At 45.1% G+C, this 23,042-nt stretch overlaps 1 protein-coding gene across 4 annotated transcripts in view; it reads right to left on the reverse strand.

Moving 5' to 3' along the window:
* Positions 1-17,848: 17,848 nt before the first annotated feature.
* The window catches only part of LOC134343845 (uncharacterized), a 68,240-nt gene continuing 63,046 nt past the window's right edge, over positions 17,849-23,042 (reverse strand). For all 4 annotated transcript variants that reach the window (XM_063042642.1, XM_063042632.1, XM_063042653.1 and 1 more), the window contains 2 exons: positions 18,270-18,380; positions 17,849-18,009 (listed from right to left, as the gene is read on the reverse strand). In XM_063042642.1, coding sequence (XP_062898712.1) covers positions 17,879-18,009; positions 18,270-18,380 — 242 coding nt within the window. In that variant the 3' untranslated portion in view covers positions 17,849-17,878. The remainder of the gene's footprint in view (positions 18,010-18,269; positions 18,381-23,042) is intronic.

Raw genomic sequence — 23,042 nt, forward strand, 5'->3', positions numbered from 1 at the left:
TAACCCCTTCATTACCAGAATCATCCTCATGAACCTCCTCTGGACTCTCTCCAATGACAACACATCTCTTCTGAGATATTGGGCCCAAAACTGTTGACAATACTCTAAGTGCAGTCTGACTAGTGTCTTATCAAGGCTCAGCATCTTCTCCTTGATTTTCTATTCTATTCCCCTTGAAATAAATGCTAAAATTGCATTTGCCTTCTTTACCACAGACTCAACCTGAAAATTACCCTTCTGAAAGCTTTACACAAGAACTCCCATTCTTCCAATTTGTCTAAGTCCTTCTGCAATCACATTATTTCCTCAGCACTACTTACCGCTCCACCTATCCGTATAATCCACAATTTTGCCACAAAGCTATCAATTCCGTTAATTAAATCACTGACAAACAATGTGAAAAGAACCAGTCCCAATATCGACCCTGAGGAACACCACTAGTTACCGAGAGCCAACCAGAAAAGAACCCTTTTATTCCCACTCGTTGCCTCCTGCCTGTCAGCCATTCTGCTATCCATGCCAGGATCTTCCTGAAACACTATAGGATTTTATCTTGTTAAACAGCCTCATGTGTGGTACCTTATCAAATGCCTTTGAAAATCCAAGAATATTACATCCACTGCCCCTCCTTTGTCCACTGTGCTTGTTACTTCCTCGAAGAACTCTAACAGATTTGTCAGGCAAGATTTCCCTTTACAGAAACCATGCTGAATTTGACTTATTTTATCATTAGTCTCCAAGCACCCCGAAACCTCATCCGTAACCTCATCCGAGTAGGAATGCGATGAGGTGGAGGATAAATGCGTGACTGAGGGATTGGAGCAGGGGGCAGGGATTCAAGTTTTTGGATCATTGGGACCTCTTTTGGTGCAGGCGTGACCTGTACAAAAAGGACGGGTTACACTTGAATCCTAGGGGGACCAATATCCTGGCAGGGAGATTAGCGGGGGCTACTGAGGTGACTTTAAACTAGAATGGTTGGGGGGTGGGAATCAAATTAAAGAGGCTAGGTGTGAGGAGGTTAGTTCACAACAGAGGGATGGGAACCAGTGCAGAGAGACAGAGGGGTGTAAAGTGAGCGTAGAAGCAAAAAGTACAAAGGAGAAAAGTAAAAGTGGCAGGCCGACAAATCCAGGGCAAGCATTAAAAAGGGCCACTTTTCAACATAATTGTATAAGGGCTAAGAGAGTTGCAAAAGAGCGCCTGAAGGCTTTATGTGTCAATGCAAGGAGCATTCGTAATAAGGTGGATGAATTGAAAGTGCAGATTGTTATTAATGATTATGATATAGTTGGGATCACAGAGACATGGCTCCAGGGTGACCAGGGATGGGAGCTCAACGTTCAGGAATATTCAATATTCAGGAGGGATAGACATGAAGGAAGGGGAGGTGGGGTGGCGTTGCTGGTTAAAAAAGAGATTAACGCAATAGAAAGGAAGGACATAAGCCGGGAAGATGTGGAATCGATATGGGTAGAGCTGCGCAACACTAAGGGGCAGAAGACACTGGTGGGAGTTGTGTACAGGCCACCTAACAGTAGTAGTGAGGTCGGAGATGGTATTAAACAGGAAATTAGAAATGTGTGCAATAAAGGAACAGCAGTTATAATGGGTGACTTCAATCTACATGTAGACTGGGTGAATCAAATTGGTAAAGGTGCTGAGGAAGAGGATTTCTTGGAATGTATGCGGGATGGTTTTTTGAACCAACATGTCGAGGAACCAACTAGAGAGCAGGCTATTCTGGACTGGGTTTTGAGCAATGAGGAAGGGTTAATTAGCGATCTTGTCGTGAGAGGCCCCTTGGGTAAGAGTGACCATAATATGGTGGAATTCTTCATTAACATGGAGAGTGACATAGTTAATTCTGAAACAAAGGTTCTGAACTTAAAGAGGGGTAACTTTGAAGGTATGAGACGTGAATTAGCTAAGATAGACTGGCAAATGACACTTAAAGGATTGACAGTGGATATGCAATGGCAAGCATTTAAAGGTTGCATGGATGAACTACAACAATTGTTCATCCCAGTTTGGCAAAAGAATAAATCAAGGAAGGTAGTGCACCCATGGCTGACAAGAGAAATTAGGGATAGTATCAATTCCAAAGAAGTAGCATACAAATTAGCCAGAGAAAGTGGCTCACCTGAGGACTGGGAGAAATTCAGAGTTCAGCAGAGGAGGACAAAGGGCTTAATTAGGAAGGGGAAAAAAGATTATGAGAGAAAACTGGCAGAGAACATAAAAACGGACTGTAAAAGCTTTTATAGATATGTAAAAAGGAAAAGACTGATAAAGACAAATGTAGGTCCCCTGCAGACAGAAACAGGTGAATTGATTATGGAGAGCAAGGACATGGCAGACCAATTGAATAATTACTTTGGTTCTGTCTTCACTAAGGAGGACATAAATAATCTTCCAGAAATAGTAAGGGACAGAGGGTCCAGTGAGATGGAGGAACTGAGTGAAATACATGTTAGTAGGGAAGTGGTGTTAGGTAAATTGAAGGGATTGAAGGCAGATAAATCCCCAGGGCCAGATGGTCTGCATCCCAGAGTGCTTAAGGAAGTAGCCCAAGAAATAGTGGATGCATTAGTGATAATTTTTCAAAACTCGTTAGATTCTGGACTAGTTTCTGAGGATTGGAGGGTGGCTAATGTAACCCCACTTTTTAAAAAAGGAGGGAGAGAGAAACTGGGGAATTATAGACCGGTTAGCCTAACGTCGGTGGTGGGGAAACTGCTGGAGTCAGTTATCAAGGATGTGATAACAGCACATTTGGAAAGCGGTGAAATGATCGGACAAAGTCAGCATGGATTTGTGAAAGGAAAATCATGTCTGATGAATCTCATAGAATTTTTTGAGGATGTAACTAGTAGAGTGGATAGGGGAGAACCAGTGGATGTGGTATATTTGGATTTTCAAAAGGCTTTTGACAAGGTCCCACACAGGAGATTAGTGTGCAAACTTAAAGCACACGGTATTGGGGGTAAGGTATTGGTGTGGGTGGAGAATTGGTTAGCAGACAGGAAGCAAAGAGTGGGAATAAACGGGACCTTTTCAGAATGGCAGGCGGTGACTAGTGGGGTACCGCAAGGCTCAGTGCTGGGACCCCAGTTATTTACAATATATATTAATGACTTGGATGAGGGAATTAAATGCAGCATCTCCAAGTTTGCGGATGACACGAAGCTGGGTGGCAGTGTTAGCAGTGAGGAGGATGCTAAGAGGATGCAGGGTGACTTGGATAGGTTGGGTGAGTGGGCAAACTCATGGCAGATGCAATTTAATGTGGATAAATGTGAAGTTATCCACTTTGGTGGCAAAAATAGGAAAACAGATTATTATCTGAATGGTGGCCGATTAGGAAAAGGGGAGGTGCAACGAGACCTGGGTGTCATTATACACCAGTCATTGAAAGTGGGCATGCAGGTACAGCAGGCGGTGAAAAAGGCGAACGGTATGCTGGCATTTATAGCGAGAGGATTCGAGTACAGGAGCAGGGAGGTACTACTGCAGTTGTACAAGGCCTTGGTGAGATCACACCTGGAGTATTGTGTGCAGTTTTGGTCCCCTAATCTGAGGAAAGACATCTTTGCCATAGAGGGAGTACAAAGAAGGTTCACCAGATTGATTCCTGGGATGGCAGGTCTTTCATATGAAGAAAGACTGGATGAACTGGGCTTGTACTCGTTGGAATTTAGAAGATTGAGGGGGGATCTGATTGAAACGTATAAGATCCTAAAGGGATTGGACAGGCTAGATGCGGGAAGATTGTTCCCGATGTTGGGGAGGTCCAGAACGAGGGGTCACAGTTTGAGGATAGAGGGGAAGTCTTTTAGGACCGAGATTAGGAAAAACTTCTTCACACAGAGAGTGGTGAATCTGTGGAATTCTCTGCCACAGGAAACTGTTGAGGCCAGTTCATTGGCTATGTTTAAGAGGGAGTTAGATATGGCCCTTGTGGCTACAGGGGTCAGGGGGTATGGAGGGAAGGCTGGGTTCTGAGTTGGATGATCAGCCATGATCATAATAAATGGCGGTGCAGGCTCGAAGGGCCGAATGGCCTACTCCTGCACCTATTTTCTATGTTTCTATGTTTTCTATGTAACAATAGACTCCAACACTTTCCCAACCACTGAGTTTCGGCTAACTGGCCTATAATTTCCTTTCTTTTGCCCTCCTCCCTTCTTAAAGAGTGGAGCGACATTTGCAATCTTCCAGTCCTCCAGGACCATGCCAGAATCAAGTGATTCTTCAAAGATCATGACCAATTCATCCATAATCTCTTCAACAACCCCTCTCAGGTCTCTGAGCTGCAGTGCATCTAGCCCAGGTGACTTATGCACCTTAAGACATTTGAGTTTAGAACATAGAACATAGAAAACCTACAGCACAATACAGGCCCTTCGGCCCACAAAGTTATGCCAAATGTGTCCTTACCTTAGAAATTACTAGGCTTACCCATAGCCCTTTATTTTTCTAAGCCCTGTTTACCTATCCAAAAGTCTCTTAAAAGACCCTGTCGTACCTGCCTCCACCGCGGTTGCCGGCAGCCCATTCCACGCACTCACCACACTCTGAGTAAAAAAACTTACCCCTGACATCTCCTCTGTACCTACTCCCCAGCACCTTAAACCTGTGTCCTCTTGTGGCAACCATTTCAGCTCTGGGGAAAAGCCTCTGACTATCCACACGACCAATGCCTCTCATCTTCTTGTACACCTCTATCAGGTCACCTCTCATCCTCCGTCACTCCGAGGAGAAAAGGCCTAGTTCACTCAACCTGTTTTCATAAGGCATGCTCCCCAATCCAGGCAACATCATTGTAAATCTCCTCTGCACCCTTTCTATAGTTCCCACATACTTCCTGTAGTGAGGTGACCAGAAATGAGCACAGTACTCCAAGTGGGGTCTGACCAGGGTCCTATATAGCTGCAATATTACCTCTCGCTCCTAAATTCAATTCCACGATTGATGAAGGCCAATGCACTGTATGCTTTCTTAACCACAGAGCCAACCTGCGCAGCTGCTTTGAGCGTCCTGTGGACTCGGACCCCAAGATCCCTCTGATCCTCCACACTGCCAAGAGTCTTACCATTAATACTATATTCTGCCATCATACTTGACCTACCAAAATGAACCTCACACTTATCTGGATTGAACTCCATCTGCCACTTCTCAGCCCAGTTTTGCATCCTGTCAATGTCCCGCTGTAACCTCTCACAGACCTCCACGCTATCCACAACACCTCCAACCTTTGTGTCATCAGCAAACTTACTAACCCAACCCTCCACTTCCTCATCCAGGTCATTTATAAAAATCACCAAGTGTAGGGGTCCCAGAACAGATCCCTGAGGCTCACCACTGGTCACTGACCTCCGTGCAGAATATGACTCATCTACAACCCACCGAGCAATTTTTCCTTTGTAATAACAATGGCAGTCACTCCTGCTCCCTGACATTCATGGACCTCTGGAGTCCACTGTATAGTAAATAGGATGAGGAATTGGGTCTGAATTTTACTTGCTCACTGAGGTTTTTACAGTGGATTGTTTTGAGCAAAACAGTATGACGAATTCTCGACATAGATGATACCGAGAACGAAGGGCTTGAGTGAGGAGGAGATACTGGATAGCTACAGCTGTTTTCACTGGGAGGGAGGAGGGCTGAGGGGTGACTTTACAGAGGTCATAAAATTGTCAGAGGAGAAGATCAGATGGAACATGCTAGGGTATATTGGTTTAAGGTAACAAAGGGAAGGTAGTGGTCATGTGGAATGAGCCCCAAATTGAAATGGTAGGAGGTACATACAATGTCAACATAAAAACATTTATGTTTGGAGGGATACAGACCAAACACAGGCAATTGGGAATAGCTCAGATAGGAAACTTTGTCGGCATTGATAAGTTGGGCCAGAGGGGCAGTATCCATCCTGAGTAACTCAATTTTCCAGTATGCAGAGAAGACTCGATAGTTAGGAGAGCAAACTGCAGATTCTATGGCTGTGAACGAGATGCCATGATGCTGTGTTGCCTCCCAGGTACAAGGTCTCAGAATATTCAAGGGGGTGAATATTCAGCCAGAGATTGTGGTTGACATTGATAGCAACGGCACAGCTAGAAAGGGGAAAAAGGTTCTGCACAGGGAGTATAGGGATTTAGATATAGAAGAGTACAGCACAGTACAGGCTCTTCGGCCCACAATGTTGTGCCAACCCTCAAACCCTGCCTCCCATATAAGCCCCCACCTTAAATTCCTCCATATACCTGTCTAGTAGTCTCTTAAACTTCACTAGTGTATCTGCCTCCACCACTGACTCAGGTAGTGCATTCCACGCACCAACCACTCTCTGAGTAAAAAATCTTCCTCTAATATCCCCCTTGAACTTGCCACCCCTTACCTTAAAGCCATGTCCTCTTGTACTGAGCAGTGGTGCACTGGGGAAGAGGCGCTGGCTATCCACTCTATCTATTCCTCTTATTATCTTGTACACCTCTATCACCATGATCTATGATCTATGGTTGTTATGGACTTCATAAAATCAGTTGTAGATGAGTGTATCCCCAGAAAAACATTGAAAGTCTTCCCCAATCAGAAGCCCTGGATCAACCACGAGATCCACAATATGCTGATGGCAGATCGGAGGCATTCAAGTTTGGTGAACAAGAGAGTTAGAAGAGCTCAAGGTATGATCTACAGAAAGCCATCTCATGGCTTAACTTGAATCAATAAGGATACTCCACAGTTGTGGCAAGGCTTGAATACAATCACCTCCTATAAAGTTAAATCAAGCAACATAGGTGACAACAAGGCCTTGCTTCCAGATTAGCTCTATGCCTTCTCTGCTCACTTTGTTCATCAAAACAGAGGAAACATCATGAACTCCCACAGCCTCTGATGGTCCTGTGATTTCAGTCTGAGGTCGACGTGCAACCAGCCTGTAGGAGGATGAAACCCCATGGCCCAGATGGGGTACCTGGCCAACTATGAAAAACCTGTACTGATTAACTGGCTGGAGTGTTCACTGAGATCTTTAGTCTCATGCTTCAGCAGTCTTAGCTACCCAACTGCTTCAAGCAGGATTCAATTATACTGGTGTTTAAGAGGAATATGGCAACTTGCCTCAGTGATTTGGCAGATGAATGCGTGGCTGAGGAATTGGTGCATTGGGCATAACCTGTACAAGTGACACCTGAACCGAGGGGGACCAGTAATCTCATGGGCAGGTTTGCCAGAGCTGTTCTGGAGAGCTTAAACTAATTTGGTGGGGGATGGAAACCAGAGTGATAGGGCTGTGCATGGGATAGCTGGTTTACAAACAGAAGCTGTGCATAGTAAGCCTGCTACCAAGAGGGGCCGATGATAGGGCAAAATTGCAGTCAATGGGATGAGTTGCAGCATAGAAGGCAGAGAAAAATAAAAAATGGTATTATACTTGAACGCATACAGTATACGGAATAAAGTAGATAAAGGCTGCAGACAAGGAGGAAGTCATGAAGGGATTGTCTACTGAGTCATTGTAGGAGGAAGTCAGAAACAGGAAGAGGGCAATAACTCGACTGGATGTTTTTTATAGAAACCCCATTTGTAACAGAGACATCAAGGAGCAGATAGAGAGGCAGATTCTGGAATGATGCAATAATAATAGGGTTCTTGTGATGATTGATTTTAACTTTCCTAATATTGACTGGCATCTCCTTAGAGCAAGGGGTTGAGATAGGGAAGAGTTTGAACATAGAATATAGAACATGGAATAGTACAGCACAGTACAGGCCCTTTGGCCCACAATGTTGTGCTGACCCTCAAATCCTGCCTCCCATATAAGCCCCCACCTTAGATTCCTCCATATACCTGTCTAGTAGTCTCTTAAACTTCACTAGTGTATCTGCCTCCACCACTGACTCAGGCAGTGCATTCCACGCACGAACCACTCTCTGAGTAAAAAACCTTCCTCTAATATCCCCCTTGAACTTCCCACCCCTTACCTTAAAGCCATGTCCTCTTGTATTGAGCAGTGGTGCCCTGGGGAAGAGGTGCTGGCTATCCACTCTACCTATTCCTCTTATTATCTTGTACACCTCTATCATGTCTCCTCTCATCCTCCTTCTCTCCAAAGAGTAAAGCCCTAGCTCCCTTAATCTCTGATCATAATGCATACTCTCTAAACCAGGCAGCATCCTGGTAAATCTCCTCTGTACCCTTTCCAATGCTTCCACATCCTTCCTATAGTGAGGTGACCAGAACTGGACACAAGGTGTGGCCTAACCAGAGTTTTATAGAGCTGCATCATTACATCGCGACTCTTAAACTCTATCCCTCGACTTATGAAAGCTAACACCCCATAAGCTTTCTTAACTACCCTATCCACCTGTGAGGCAACTTTCAGGGATCTGTGGACATGTACCCCCAGATCCCTCTGCTCCTCCACACTATCAAGTATCCTGCCATTTACTTTGTACTCTGCCTTGGAGTTTGTCCTTCCAAAGAGTACCACCTCACACTTCTCCGGGTTGAACTCCATCTGCCACTTCTCAGCCCACTTCTGCATCCTATCAATGTCTCTCTGCAATCTTTGACAGTCCTCCACACTATCTACAACACCACCAACCTTTGTGTCGTCTGCAAACTTGCCAACCCACCCTTCTACCCCCACATCCAGGTCATTAATAAAAATCACGAAAAGTAGAGGTCCCAGAACGCACCCTTGTGGGACACCACTAGTCACAATCCTCCAATCTGAATGTACTCCCTCCACCACCACCCTCTGCCTTCTGCAGGCAAGCCAATTCTGAATCCACTTGGCCAAACTTCCCTGGATCCCATGCCTCCTGACTTTCTGAATAAGCCTACCGTGTGGAACCTTGCCAAATGCCTTACTAAAATCCATATAGATCATATCCACTGCACTACCCTCATCTATATGCCTGGTCACCTCCTCAAAGAACTCTATCAGGCTTGTTAGACACGATCTGCCCTTCACAAAGCCATGCTGACTGTCCCTGATCAGACCATAATTCTCTAAATGCCCAGAGATCCTATCTCTAAGAATCTTTTCCAACAGCTTTCCCACCACAGACGTAAGACTCACTGGTCTATAATTACCCGGACTATCCCTACTACCTTTTTTGAACAAGGGAACAACATTCGCCTCCCTCCAATCCTCCGGTACCATTCCCGTGGACAACGCGGACATAAAGATCCTAGCCAGAGGCTCAGCAATCTCTTCTCTCGCCTCGTGGAGCAGCCTGGGGAATATTCCGTCAGGCCCCGGGGACTTATCTGTCCTAATGTATTTTAACAACTCCAACACCTCCTCTCCCTTAATATCAACGTGCTCCAGAACATCAACCTCACTTATATTGTCCTCACCATCATCAAGTTCCCTCTCATTGGTGAATACCAAAGAGAAGTATTCATTGAGGACCTCACTCACTTCCACAGCCTCCAGGCACATCTTCCCACCTTTATCTCTAATCGGTTCTACCTTCACTCCTGTCATCCTTTTTTTCTTCACATAATTGAAGAATGCCTTGGGGTTTTCCTTTACCCTACTCACCAAGGCCTTCTCATGCCCCCTTCTTGCTCTTCTCAGCCCCTTCTTAAGCTCCTTTCTTGCTTCCCTATATTCCTCAATAGACCCATCTGATCCTTGCTTCCTAAACCTCATGTATACGGCCTTCTTCCACCTCACTAGATTTTCCACCTCACTTGTCACCCATGGTTCCTTTACCCTACCACTCTTTATCTTCCTCACCGGGACAAATTTATCCCTTACATCCTGCAAGAGATCTCTAAACATCGACCACATGCCCATAATACATTTCCCTGCAAAAACATCATCCCAATTCACACCAGCAAGTTCTAGCCCTATAGCCTCATAATTTGCCTTTCCCCAATTAAATATTTTCCTGTCCTCTTTGATTCTATCCTTTTCCATGATAATTACAAAGGCCAGGGAGCGCTGGTCACTGTCCCCCAGATGCTCACCCACTGAGAGATCTGTGACCTGACCCAGTTCATTACCTAGTACTAGATCTAGTATGGCATTCCCCCGGTCGGCCTGTCCACACACTGTGACAGGAATCCATCCTGGACACACTTAACAAACTCTGCCCCATCTAAACCCTTGGAACTTATCAGGTGCCAATCAATATTAGGGAAGTTACCGTCACCCATGATAACAACCCTGTTATTTTTGCACCTTTCCAAAATCTGCCTCCTAATCTGCTCCTCTGTATCTCTGCTGCTACCAGGGGGCCTATAGAATACCCCCAGTAGAGTAACTGCTCCCTTCCTGTTCCTGACTTCCACCCATATTGACTCAAAAGAGGATCCTGCTGCATTACCCACCCTTTCAGTAGCTGTAATAGTATCCCTGACCAGTAATGACACCCCTCCTCCCCTTTTTCCGCCTTCTCTATCCCTTTTAAAGCACTGAAATCCAGGAATATTGAGAATCCATTCCTGCCCTGGTGCCAGCCAAGTCTCTGTAATGGCCACTACATCATAATTCCATGTATGTATCCAAGCTCTCAGTTCATCACCTTTGTTCCTGATGCTTCTTGCATTGACGTACACACATTTCAGCCCTTCTACCTTACTGTCTTTACACCGTTTATTCTGCTTCTTTTTCTCAAAGCCTCTCTGTATGTTAGATCTGGCTTTACTCCATGCACTTCTTTCACTGCTCTATCGCTCTGGGTCCCATCCCCCTCGCAAATTAGTTTACACCCTCCCAAACCATGCTAGCAAACCTACCTGCAAGGATATTGCTCCCCCTTGAGTTCAGGTGCAACCCATTCTATCTGTACAGGTCCCACCTTCCCCAGAAGAGATCCCAATGATCTAAAAATCTAAAACCCTGCTCCCTGCACCAACTCCTCAGCCACGCATTCAACTGCCATCTCCTCCAATTCTTACCATCACTGTCACGTAGCACTGGCAGCAATCCTGAGAACGCCACCCTTGAGGTCCTGTTCTTCAGCCTTCTGCCTAATTCCCAAAACTCACACTTCAGGACCTCATCCCTCTTCCTGCCTATGTCATTGGTCCCAACATGTATCACGACTTCTGGTTGCTTTCCCTCTCGTACCAGGATGTCGTGCACCCGGTCAGAGACATCCCGGACCCTGGCACCCAGGAGGCAACAAACCATGCGGGTGTCCTTCTCACGTCCACAAAATCTCCTGTCTGCGCCCCTGACTATAGAGTCTCCAATGACGACAGCTCTCCTCTTCTCCGTCCCACCCTTCTGCACCACAGGGTCAGACTCAGTGCCGGAGGCCCTGCCACCGTGGCTCACACCTGGTCGGTCGTCCCTGCCAACAGTATCCAGGACGGTAAACTTGTTATTCAGGGGAATGGCTACAGGGGTGCTCTGCACTACCTGTCTGCTCACCTTCACTTTCCTCCCTCTGACTGTCACCCAACGACCTGCTTCAGACAGCCTAGGTGTGACTACCTCCCTGTAGCTCTCATCTATGACTGCCTCATTCTCCCTTATGAGTCGAAGGTCATCCAGCTGCTGCTCCAGATTCCTTACACGGTCTTCCAGATCGCCCAGCCGTATGCACTTCTGGCAGATGTGAATCTGCAGGAGAGGGGAGTTCCTCCAAGACTGCCACATCTCACATGAGAGGCACATCACCATCTCAGGAGACATTGTAAAAACTAACTGCGATCTAGCTTGTCCTCCGCCTCTTGAGTCAAAGCCACAAAGCTCCACTCCTTCACTGGCCCACTCACGCTCTGGCCGCTTTGTAAGGTGTATTCAGGAAGGTTTCCTGACGAGGCTGTCTACAAGAAGGGTCAGAGCTGTCTCTATTTCCTGAGGAGACTGAGATCCTTTAACATCTGTTGGACGATGCTGAGGGTGTTCTACGAGTCTGTTGTGGCCAGTGCTATCATGTTTGCTGTTGTGTGCTGGGACAGCAGGCTGAGGGTAGCAGACACCAGCAGAATCAACAAACTTATTCGTAAGGCCAGTGATGTTGTGGGGGTGGAACTGGACTCTCTCACGGTGGTGTCTGAAAAGAGGATGCTGTCTAAGTTGCATGCCATCTTGGTCAATGTCTCCCATCCACTACATAATGTACTGGTTGGGCACAGGAGTACATTCAGCCAGAGACTCATTCCATCGAGATGCAGCACAGAGCGTCATAGGAAGTCATTCCTGCCTGTGGCCATCAAACTTTACAACTCCTCCCTTGGAGGGTCAGACACCCTGAGCCTATAGGTTGGTCCTGGACTTATTTCATAATTTACTGGCATAATTTACATATTACTATTTAACTATTTATGGTTCTATTACTATTTATTTATGGTGCAACTGTAACGAAAACCAATCCCCCCCCCCCCCCGGGATCAATAAAGTAAGACTATGACTATGACTGACGTAATATGTGGATAAGCCAACTAGAGGAGAGGCTGTATTTGAGAATTGGTATTGAGAAATGAACCTGGTGCAGATGAGACGCAGCTGCTGACAGAGAAGAAGCAGATTCTGGATCGGTGGGCTGAGCACTTTAACAACGTCCTTAACCGCCCTGCCGACATCAACGACGAGGCCATTGCCCGCCTGCCCCAGGTAGAGATCAACAAGAACCTCGACACCCTCCCCACGGTAGATGAAGTCAGAAAGGCAGTGAAGCAGCTCTTCTGTGGCAAAGCGCCAGGAACCGATGCAATCCCTGCTGAGGTATACAAAGCAGGAGGCCCTGTCATGATGCAAAAGCTGACTGTTCTCTTCCAGTCCATGTGGAAAAAGGGACAGGTCCCACAACAGCTGAAAGATGCCAGCATAGTCCACATCTACAAGAGGAAAGGCAACCGCCAGTCTTGCGACAACCACCGAGGCATCTCCCTCTTGTCCATTGCGGGGAAGATTCTGGCCCGTGTCCTGCTCAACCGCCTTCTCCAACATCTTGAGCAAGGTCTGCACCCAGAAAGCCAGTGCGGCTTCCGTGCTGAGTGTGGGACCGCGGACATGATTTTTGCTGCGCGCCAACTCCAGGAAAAATGCCAGGAGCAACACAGTGACCTCTTCATGACCTTTGTCGATAGCCAAGGCTTTCGATACGGTCAGCAGAGAAGGCTTGTGGAAGATCATGGAGAAGTTTGGCTGTCCCAGCAAGTTCATCACAATCGTCTGGCAGTTCCACGAAGGTCTGATGGTGAAATTTCTGGATGATGACGACGAGTCGGAGGCCTTTCCAGTGACAAATGGCATCAAACAAGGCTGCGTTCTTGCCCCGACTCTGTTCAGTATGGTATTCTCTGCCATGCTGACAGATGCCTTCCGTAACTACGAAGAAGGAATCCACGTCAGGTACAGGACTGACGGCAGGTTATTCAACCTTAGGCGCCTGCAGGCAGTTACAAAGGTGCGAGAGACTGTCATCAGAGACTTCTTGTTTGCTGATGACTGCGCACTCAACGCCAGCACAGAGCAGGAGATGCAGCGTGAAATGGACTGCTTCTCACAAGCCTGCGACAACTTCCGTCTCACTATCAGCACCAAAAAGACCGAAGTTATGTACCAGCCTGCCCCAGGAAAGCCACACCAGGAGCCGCGCATCACGGTGAAGGGCCAGAACCTCCAGGCAGCCCACAACTTCACCTACCTGGGCAGCATACTCTCTCGCGCAGTGAACATAGACGCTGAGGTCAACAACAGGATTGCCAAAGCCAGCGCTGCCTTTGGGAGACTCCGTGAGAACGTCTGGGAGCGGAGAGGACTCAGTCTTACCACCAAGCTGAAGGTCTACTGTGCAGTGGTCCTTACCACCCTCCTTTACGCCAGCGAGACCTGGACTGTCTACAGCAGACATGCCAAACAGCTCAACCATTTTCACCTGAGCTGTCTCCGCAGACTCCTCCACATCAGGTGGCAGGACAAAGTCCCCGACACGGAAATCCTGGAAGGAGCTGGGCTCTGCAGCGTCTACACCCTCCTGCTGAAAGCCCAAGCCAGGTGGGCTGGACATGTGGTCAGAATGCCAGACAGCTGATTGCCTAAGCAGCTGCTGTACGTAGAACTGTGTCAGGGCAAGCGCTCAGTCGGGGGGCAGAAGAAACGTTACAAAGACTGCCTTAAAGCGTCCCTCAAAGGCCCGGGTGTCGACATCAACACGTGGGAGACGCTTGCCCTGGACCGTCCAGCTTGGCGCAGCAAGATCACCACAGGAGCCCGTGCAGCTGAAGTCAGGCGCATCATCGAGGCGCATCGAAAGCGTGCTGTGCGCAAGGCCCGAGTAGCATCGACTGCCATGACAGCACCCACCCACTTGTGTCCCACATGTGGGCGAGCCTTCAGGGCCCGGATTGGCCTCATCAGTCACCTCCGGACCCACAGCCACCAATCTCCCATTTGACTTTGAAGCCATGGTCATCTTCGACTACGAAGGACGAACAACAACAACATGTAGAGGCTGTACTTGAGAACTGGTATTGAGAAATGAACCTGGTCAGGTGTCATATTTCTCAATGGGAGAGCATTTTGGAGGTAGTGATCACAACTCTATCTCCTTTTCCATAGTGTTGGAGAGGGATAGGAGCAGAAAATTTTGGAAAACATTTAAAAGTTTGTTGAGGATACAAGCATTGTTGGTAGAATCTCAGGTGGTGATGAGAGGGCATACAGGTGTGAGATATGCCAACTAGTGAAATGGTGCCACAGTAACAACCTGGCACTCAATGTCAGTAAGATGAAAGAGCTGATTGTGGACTTCAGGAAGGGTGAGATGAAGGAACACATACCAATCCTCAGAGGGATCAGAAGTGGAGAGAGTGAGCAGTTTCAAGTTCCTAGGTGTCAAGATCTCTGGGGATTTCTAACCTGGTCCCAACATATCAATGTAGTTATAAAGAAGGCAAGACAGCGGCTACAAAGTACCCAGGACATCTTTAGGGAGCGGTGTCTCAGAGAGGCAGCGTCCATTATTAAGGACCTCCAGCACCCAGGGCATGCCCTTTTCTCACTGTTACCATCAGGTAGGAGATACAGAAGCCTGAAGGTGCAAATTCAGTGATTCAGGAACAGCTTCTTCCCCTCTGCCATCTGATTCCTAAATGGACATTGAATCTTTGGACACTACCTCACTTTTTCTTTAAAAATACAGTATTTCTGTTTTTGCAGGTTTTTTTAATCTCTTCAAAATACATAATTGATTTACTTAATTATTTTTATTTTATTTATTATTTATTATTTCTTTTCTCTGCTAGAAAATGTATTGCACTGAACTGCTGCTGCTAAGTTAACAAATTTCACATCCTATGCCGGTGATAATAAACCCGATTCTGAATTGGGCTAAGGGGAAAATGTTAGGCAGGATCTTGGGTACATAAATTGGGAGCAGATATTCTCAGGGAAATGCATGGCAGAAATGTTGCAAATGTTCATTGAGGCACAGAAAGTTTGGTAGGGTAAAAGAACCATGCTATATAAAGGATGTAGAAAATCTAGTAAAGAAGAAAAGAAAAGCTTATGAGAAGTTTAGGAAATTAGGTACAGTTAGAGCTCTAGAACATTACAAGGGTGCCAGGAAGGAGCTCAAGAATGAAATTAGGAGAGATAGACAGGGCCATGAAAAGGCCTTGGCGAGCAGGATTAAGGAAAACCCCCAAGGCTTTCTCCAAGTATGTGAAGAGCAAGACGATGAGCCGTGTGAGAATAAGACCAGTCAGGGGTGAGAGTGGAAACAAGTGCATGGAACCGGAGGAGGTAACTGAGGTACTTAATAAATTCTTTGCTTCAGTATTCAAGAGTGAAAAGTTCCCTGGCCATTGTGGGGATGACTCACAGCAGACTGAAATGCCTGAGTGTATAGACTTCAAGAAAGAGGATGTGCTGGAGCTTTTGAAAGGTATTAAGCATGAATAGTTGCGAGGACCAGATGAGGCATACCCCAGGCTACTGTGGGAAGAAAGGGAGGAGATTGTGGAGCCTCTGGAGATGATCTTTGCACCATCAATAGGGATGGGAGTACCACCAGAGGATGGGAAGTTTGCAAACATTGTTCCCTTGATCAAGAAAAGGAGTAGAGATAACCCAGGAAGTTATAGACGAGTAAGTCTGACTTCAGTGGTAGGTAAATACTTGCAGAAGATCCTGAGATCAGGATTTATGAGCATTTGGAGAGACAGTCTGATTAGGGATAGTCAGCATAACTTTGTCAAGGGCAGGTCATGCCTTACAAACCTGATTGAATTATTTGAGGATGTAAAACACATTCATGAAGGGAGAGCAGTAGATAGTGTATATGGATTTCAGTAAGGCATTTGATAAAGTTCCCTATGTGAGGCTCATTCAGAAAGTAATGAGACATGGGATCCTAGGAGACCTTGCTTTGTGGATCCAGAATTGGCTTGCCCACAGAAGGCAAAGGGTGGTTGTGAATGGTTCATTCTCTGCATGGAGGACGAGGACCAGTGGTGTTCCACAGGGATCTGTTCTGGGTCCCCTCCTCTGTGACTTTTATAAATGACGCGGTTGAGGAAGAAGGGTGGGTTAGTAAGTTTGATGATACAAAAGTGGGGGTGTTGTGAATAGTGCGGAGAGTTGTCAGAGGTTACAGTGCGACATCGAAAGGATGCAGAACTGGGCTGAGAAGTGGCAGATGGAGTTCAACCCAGATAAGTATGAAGTGGTTCATTTCCATAGGTCATAATTGAAGACAGAATATAATATTAATGGTAAGACAGTGTGGAAGATCAGCAAGATCTTGGGCCAATATCCACAGGACACTCAAAGCCGCTGCACAGATTGACAGTGTTGCTCTTCATCAACCATGGGATTGAGTTCAAGAGCCGTGAGATAATGTTACAGCTATACAAGACCCCACTTGGAGTACCGTGTTCAGATCTGGTCACCTCACTGCAGGAAGGATACGGGTGCTATATAAGAGAGTGCAGAGGAAATTTACAAGGATGTTGCCTTATGATAACAGGTTGAGTGTACTTGACCTTTTCTCCTTGGAGCAATGGAGGATGAGAAGTGACCTGAGAGGTGTACAAGATGATGAGAATCATTGTGATCATGTGGATAGTCAGAGGCTTTTTCCCCCCAGGCTGAAATGCCTAACATGAGGAGGCATATTTTAAGGTGCTTGGAAGTAGGTAAAAAGAGGATGTCAGCCAGTTGTGAAAGTAGATATGATAGGGTTTTTTTTTTGTTTTTTTTTAAAAAACTCTCCAATAGGTACATAGAGCTTAGAAAAATAAAGGGCTAGACAGTAGGGAAATTCTAGGCAACTTCAAGTTGGTTACATGGTCAGCACAGCATTGTGAGCTGAAGGCCCTGTAATGGGCTGTAGATTTTGTTTCTGTGTAATTTATGGTATAGTTACAGACTGGCATGCATGTTGTAGAGATCACTGAATCATGGCTGAAAGAGAATCATAGCTGGGAGCTTATCGCCCAAGGATACACATTGTATCAAAATGACTGGCAGAGAGGATGGGGTGGTTCCATTTTTAAAAAGAAATTAAATTATTAGAAAGCTGACATAGGATCAAAAGGTGAAGAATTGTTGTCAGTGGAGCTAAGGAACTGCAAGGGTAAAAAGACCCTGATGAGAGTTGTATACTGACCCCCAAACAGTGAGGATGTGGCCTACAAATTACAATGGAAGGTGGAAAATGCATGCCAAAAGCGCAATGTTACAATAGTTGTGGAGGATTTCAATATGCAGGTAATTTTGGAAAAATCAAGTTGTTGCTGTATTCCAGGAGGTGAAAACTGTTTCTGTGCCACAAGATTCTATAAACTCAGATTTACATATTTCAATTTTGAATATAAAATTTAAAAAGGCTAGAAATTTAAACAGAACAATCAGAACAGTATGTACTGCTTTTGCACCAGTTTATTTATAAGTGTTTCATCATTCCACATTGTGAAGACATTTCCAATAATTGGAGTATTTTTGAATTGTATCCGAGTGCTGTTTGTTGACCTGGTATAAAGGTGCAACCTTCTTGGCACTTTTAGTCCTCCCTCTCCTCAGTACATTTCCTAAAAGTACAAGGAAAGAAAGTCAAGGTTCAAAGTGTCAAACTTTATACTCCAGCATTTTCACTAAGATTCAGCTTTTTTTTTTAAAAAAAGTAGTTTCCAGTGATGGGTTGAAGTAATTGATGTGTCAAGGTATTTGTACTTTGACAAGTACTAGTGCATATTCTCAAGTAGAAAATAACTCGGCATATCAAATCACGATTATTATCCCCTTGAATTGTGACACTTGCACATTTAATGGTAGGTCACTAGTTGATCACCTTGAAGCCCATGTAAATCTGATAAATCCCAGAAATCCATTTCATTCAGTTTCGGAGCAGCTCTCTTCCGAGGGACTGATTTGCAGCTGGATTTTACTTCTTCCAGTTTCTCTGTACAGAAACAAAATACATCAATATACAACTTCAATTGTCACCTGCACAATGCTAAATAGGCACTACTTAAAATAGAAGTATGGTGAACTCACAGGCTTTGTCATTGTTTAATTAACTATCCCAAGTTACATAGTTAGAGCACAGAAACAGGCCTTTTGTCCAACTGATTCATACTGATCAAGAAACCCATTCAATCTAGTTCTATTTGCACAGTCAACAATTCAGGAACAACTTCTGCCATCAGATTACTAAATGGTCTTTGAACATCACCTCATATTTTTCTCCTTGTACCATTTATACTTTTGTATAGTTTTATGTATTACACTCCAATACTGCCACAAAACAAATTTCACACCACACGTCAGTGACAATAAACTCATTTCTGAACCTTTCCTATTCCTAGCAAAAAAGTGGCAGGTTTTTTTATTAAAAAAAACCACTGGTGTGGCACAGAGTTCCAGGTTTTTAACCAAAAATTAATTATCTTGTCAAAAGTCAAACGCAGAGCCCAGAGATAGAAACCACAATCAACTTTGTGCAAGTTCAGTTTTAGAGTTGCAAGGTGTAAATGAGTGAAGGCACCCAATTGTGACAATCAAATGTGTTAATGACATACTGTTTTAAGGGGAACAGCAAGAATTGAGGAAAGAACTCTTTGATACTTCATTAAAGTCTCCCTAAGATTTAGGAGCAGAATTAGGCCATTTAGTCCATCAAGTTAATGTGTTCTGTGTGTCTGCTTCATCTTTTCAACATGGCTGATCCATTTTCCTTCTCAGCCCCAGTCTCCTGCCTTCTCCCCATATCCCTTCATACCCTGACTAATCAAGATCCATCAACCTCTGCCTTAAATATACCCCACGACTTTGCCTCCACGGCCACCTGTGGCAACAAATTCCAGATTCACCGCTCTTTAGCCAAAGAAATTCCTCATCTCCATTCTAAATGGAGATCGCTGTATTCTGAGGTTGTGCCCTCTGGTCTTTGACTCTCCCACCAAGGAAACACCCTCTCCAGAATCACTATCAGAGGTTATTTGTTGTGTTTCAATAAGTTCATTCCCCCCCCCCACACCGCCATTCTTCTGAATCCCAGTGAGTGGAGGCACAGCCATCAAACACTCATATGATGACCCCTCCATGTCCAGAATCAATTTTGTGAATCTCCTTTGAACACTTTCAGTTTTCTCTACCTATAGTCAATTTCCCTTCATTCTCCTATGCTATAGGAATAAAGTCTTCCAGTAAGATGGCAGCATGTTCGGACGCAGCGACTTCTTGGGGGCCAACCAAAGGTGTTTTTATCTGTTTAACAGATCATTATGATCGCAAGACAATGCTGGGCATTAAGAACTTCAGGTACTGCAGTCTACCCCATCAGCGAACTGCTCATTGGCAGAAGAGCTGGACGGTGTGAACCCTGTTACTGCCTACTACAAAATTGCACTGAAGTCAGTGTGCGAGTCCAGTGGGTCGTCTAACAGCGATAGGGTATCCTGGATGATTCACCTGTGATCGCAAGACCCTGTTGCATATTTGTGATGCAAGATGCTGCAAGTCCGTCCCCTTGGTTTATTGACGAGACAGAGGAGCTGCATGGCCTTGCTTGTAGGGAGGACTAGGCCTCAGGCCTCAAACTGCAGGCTTGCTTATTGCTGCAGTCCAAGGGAGGCGATGCCGGAGATGGTAAGATGGCAACCATACCCGTTTGGGAGGGGGGGGGGGAAGAGATGGGGAGGGGTGCTGACCGCTCCCATCAGTACTACCATCCAGTGTTTGATCAGTGAAATGAACAGCTGGTGACAAGTGAAATGCAGACTGCTCAGAACTGCTTGTTCTTGATAATGTCATGCACCATCAATTTACAGGATATGTTGTCTGGACTTGGAATACATGTGACTGTTTACTTTCTATCTTATATGCTTTGTGCTGTCTATGACTTTTGGTACTGTTTTATACCTTGACCCCAGTGGAACACTTTCATTCAGCTGTATTCATGGGTATTCATGTATGGTTGAATGATAATTAAACCTGAACTAAGGTCCTACCTTATTCAGCCTTTCCCTATATAACAAAATGCTGGAGGAAAGCAGGTCAGGACTGGAGTAGCGTTTGCAGAATCTCATTCAAATTTACTCTACATCTCAGGTGTCAAGTCCCAGCAACATCCTTGTCAATATTCTGTTCTACAAATTTGCTGCTATTCTACAAAATACCAAGGCCAGCTGTGAAAGAAGAGACTGAACAACCAAAAGACCCAACCACAAACCATAGCCACCATCTACTCTTTCCCACACCGCACCAGAACGCAGATCAAAGACTGGCTTCTACAGCCACCCGAGTGCCTATTAATAGCAGTTCCTGTAGAGAACATTGTACTCGAGTGACTGCACTACCAAAGTTTAAAACTCAATAAATGAAGTTCCACATCACAAGAAAATGATAAAGCTGATTCTGATCCAAGTCAGTAGATCCAGTTGAGGACCAGCACTGAAACTTTAGCAATATAGTTTCAAATACTAAGAGATTCCAAAATGGTGTCAAGTTTCAAACCTGGTTTAGCACCTACATCTAGAGCCTACTCCCACTTGGTCAATACCATACTGCCCTCATTGCTGGGGAGAAAGCTCTGTTCAATGCAGGTTGGCACTTCCCAACTACTTGACTGGCAGACCGCAATTTGTGCAGCTTCAGAACTGTGTGTCAGATATCACTATAAGCAGCACTGGGGTCCCAGTAGGGACTGTATTGGCTCCCTTCCTGTTCATCTTGGACTTTAGGTACAACAGAATCATATCATTTGCAGAAATTCTCTGAGTCAGCAATAATTGGGTGTATAAAGGGAGGACAGGAGGATGCATACAGGACCCTGGTGGAGGTCTTTATCAAATGGTGCAAGTTGAATCATCTGCAGATCAACATCAGTATGACAAAGGAGATGGTGATGGACTTTAGGAAGGCAAAGCTGCAAGGCTCCCTGTTACTTTTAATGGTGAGAACATGGAGCTGGTGAGGACCTACAATTACCTGGGGGTGCTCCTGAATGACAGACTTGAACCACAAGACAGAAGCAGAATTAGGTCATTCAGTCCATAGAGTCTGCTCTGCCATTTCATCATGGATGATCCCGGATCCCACTCAACCCCATACACCTGCTTTCTTGGCATAGCCTTTGATGCCCTGACCAATCAGGAAACTCAAGTTTTGCTTTAAATATACCCACAGACTTTGCCTCCACAGCGGTCTGTGGCAGAGCATTCCACAGATTCACTACCTACTGGCTAAAAAATTTCCTCCTAACCTCTGTTCTAAAAGGTCAGCCCTCAATTTTCAGGCTGTGCTCTAGTTCCGGATACCCCCACCATAGGAAAAATCCTGTCAAATCCACATTATCTACTCCTTTCAACATTCGGTAGGTTTCAATAAGACGCCACTGCATTCTCCTAAATTCCAATAGGCATAGACCAAAGCTGCCAAAAGCTCCAAAAACACATCCTTTGAGATTAGGGACCCAAAACTGTTGACAATATTCCAAGTGCGGCCTGACCAGTATCTTATAAAGGTGCAGCATCACTTCCTTGTTTTTATATTCTACTCCCATTGAAATAAATGCCAACATTGCATTTGACTTCTTTACCACAGACTCAACCTGTAAATTAACCTTCTGGGAGTCTTGCCAGATTCCCAAGTCCCTCCGCACCTCTGATGTTTGAACCTTCTCCCCATTTAGATAATAATCCACACTATTGTTCCTTTTACCAAAATGAATTATTGTACATTTCCCAACACTCTATTCCATCTGCCACTTGTTTGTCCATTCTTCCATTTAGTCCAAGTCCAGCTGGAATTGCATTGCTTCCTCAGCCCTACCTACCCCTCCACCTATCTTGGTATCATCTACAAACCTTGCCGCAAAGCCGTCAATTCTATTATCTAAAATAATCATTTACAAACTGAAAAGTAGCAGTCCCAACGCTAACCCCCAAGAAACATCAGTAGTCACAGGCAGCCAACCAGAAAAGGGAATCTTTATTCCTACTCGCTGCCTCCTGCTTATCAGCCATTCTGCTATCCATGCCAGCATCTTTCCTGTAACGCCATAGGATTTTATCTTAAGCATCGTCGTGTGGCACCTTATCAAATGCCTTCTGAAAATTCAAGTAAATGACATCCACCATTACTCCTTTGTCTCCATTTAGCTGTTTAACACACCCTGTGCAACACGACCATCACTGCTTAAATGGACAGTGTGATTGTGCGCCCAATACTGCATCATATTTTGGTAATTCTTGCACTACCATATTATCAGTGTGAACTTGGAAACTTTGTGCATCTTATTTTTTTTTTAAGTTTACTTATTTTTTCACTCTTTCTTACATCTCTTCTAATATTTGTCTATCTGTGCATTTGTAATGCTACTGTGACACCAATTTCTTTGGGGATCAATAAAGTATCGATCCAAAGTGCAGTTAAAGTGCTGATACACGCTTGCTGGTATAGCATGGTGTCAAATATTTGACCCAACATCCTCTCCAAACAGCAGCAAACACTAACAAAACTGAATTTTGAGTTTATCATTAAATGATATTAAACTTTCAGGGGAACTTCAATATCCGTACTTTGTTGTCCTAATCAGATCATAGATACCAAGGAGATGTCA

This window comes from Mobula hypostoma, chromosome 1, assembly GCF_963921235.1.
Source record: "Mobula hypostoma chromosome 1, sMobHyp1.1, whole genome shotgun sequence".
NCBI classification, from domain to species: Eukaryota; Metazoa; Chordata; class Chondrichthyes; order Myliobatiformes; family Myliobatidae; genus Mobula; species Mobula hypostoma.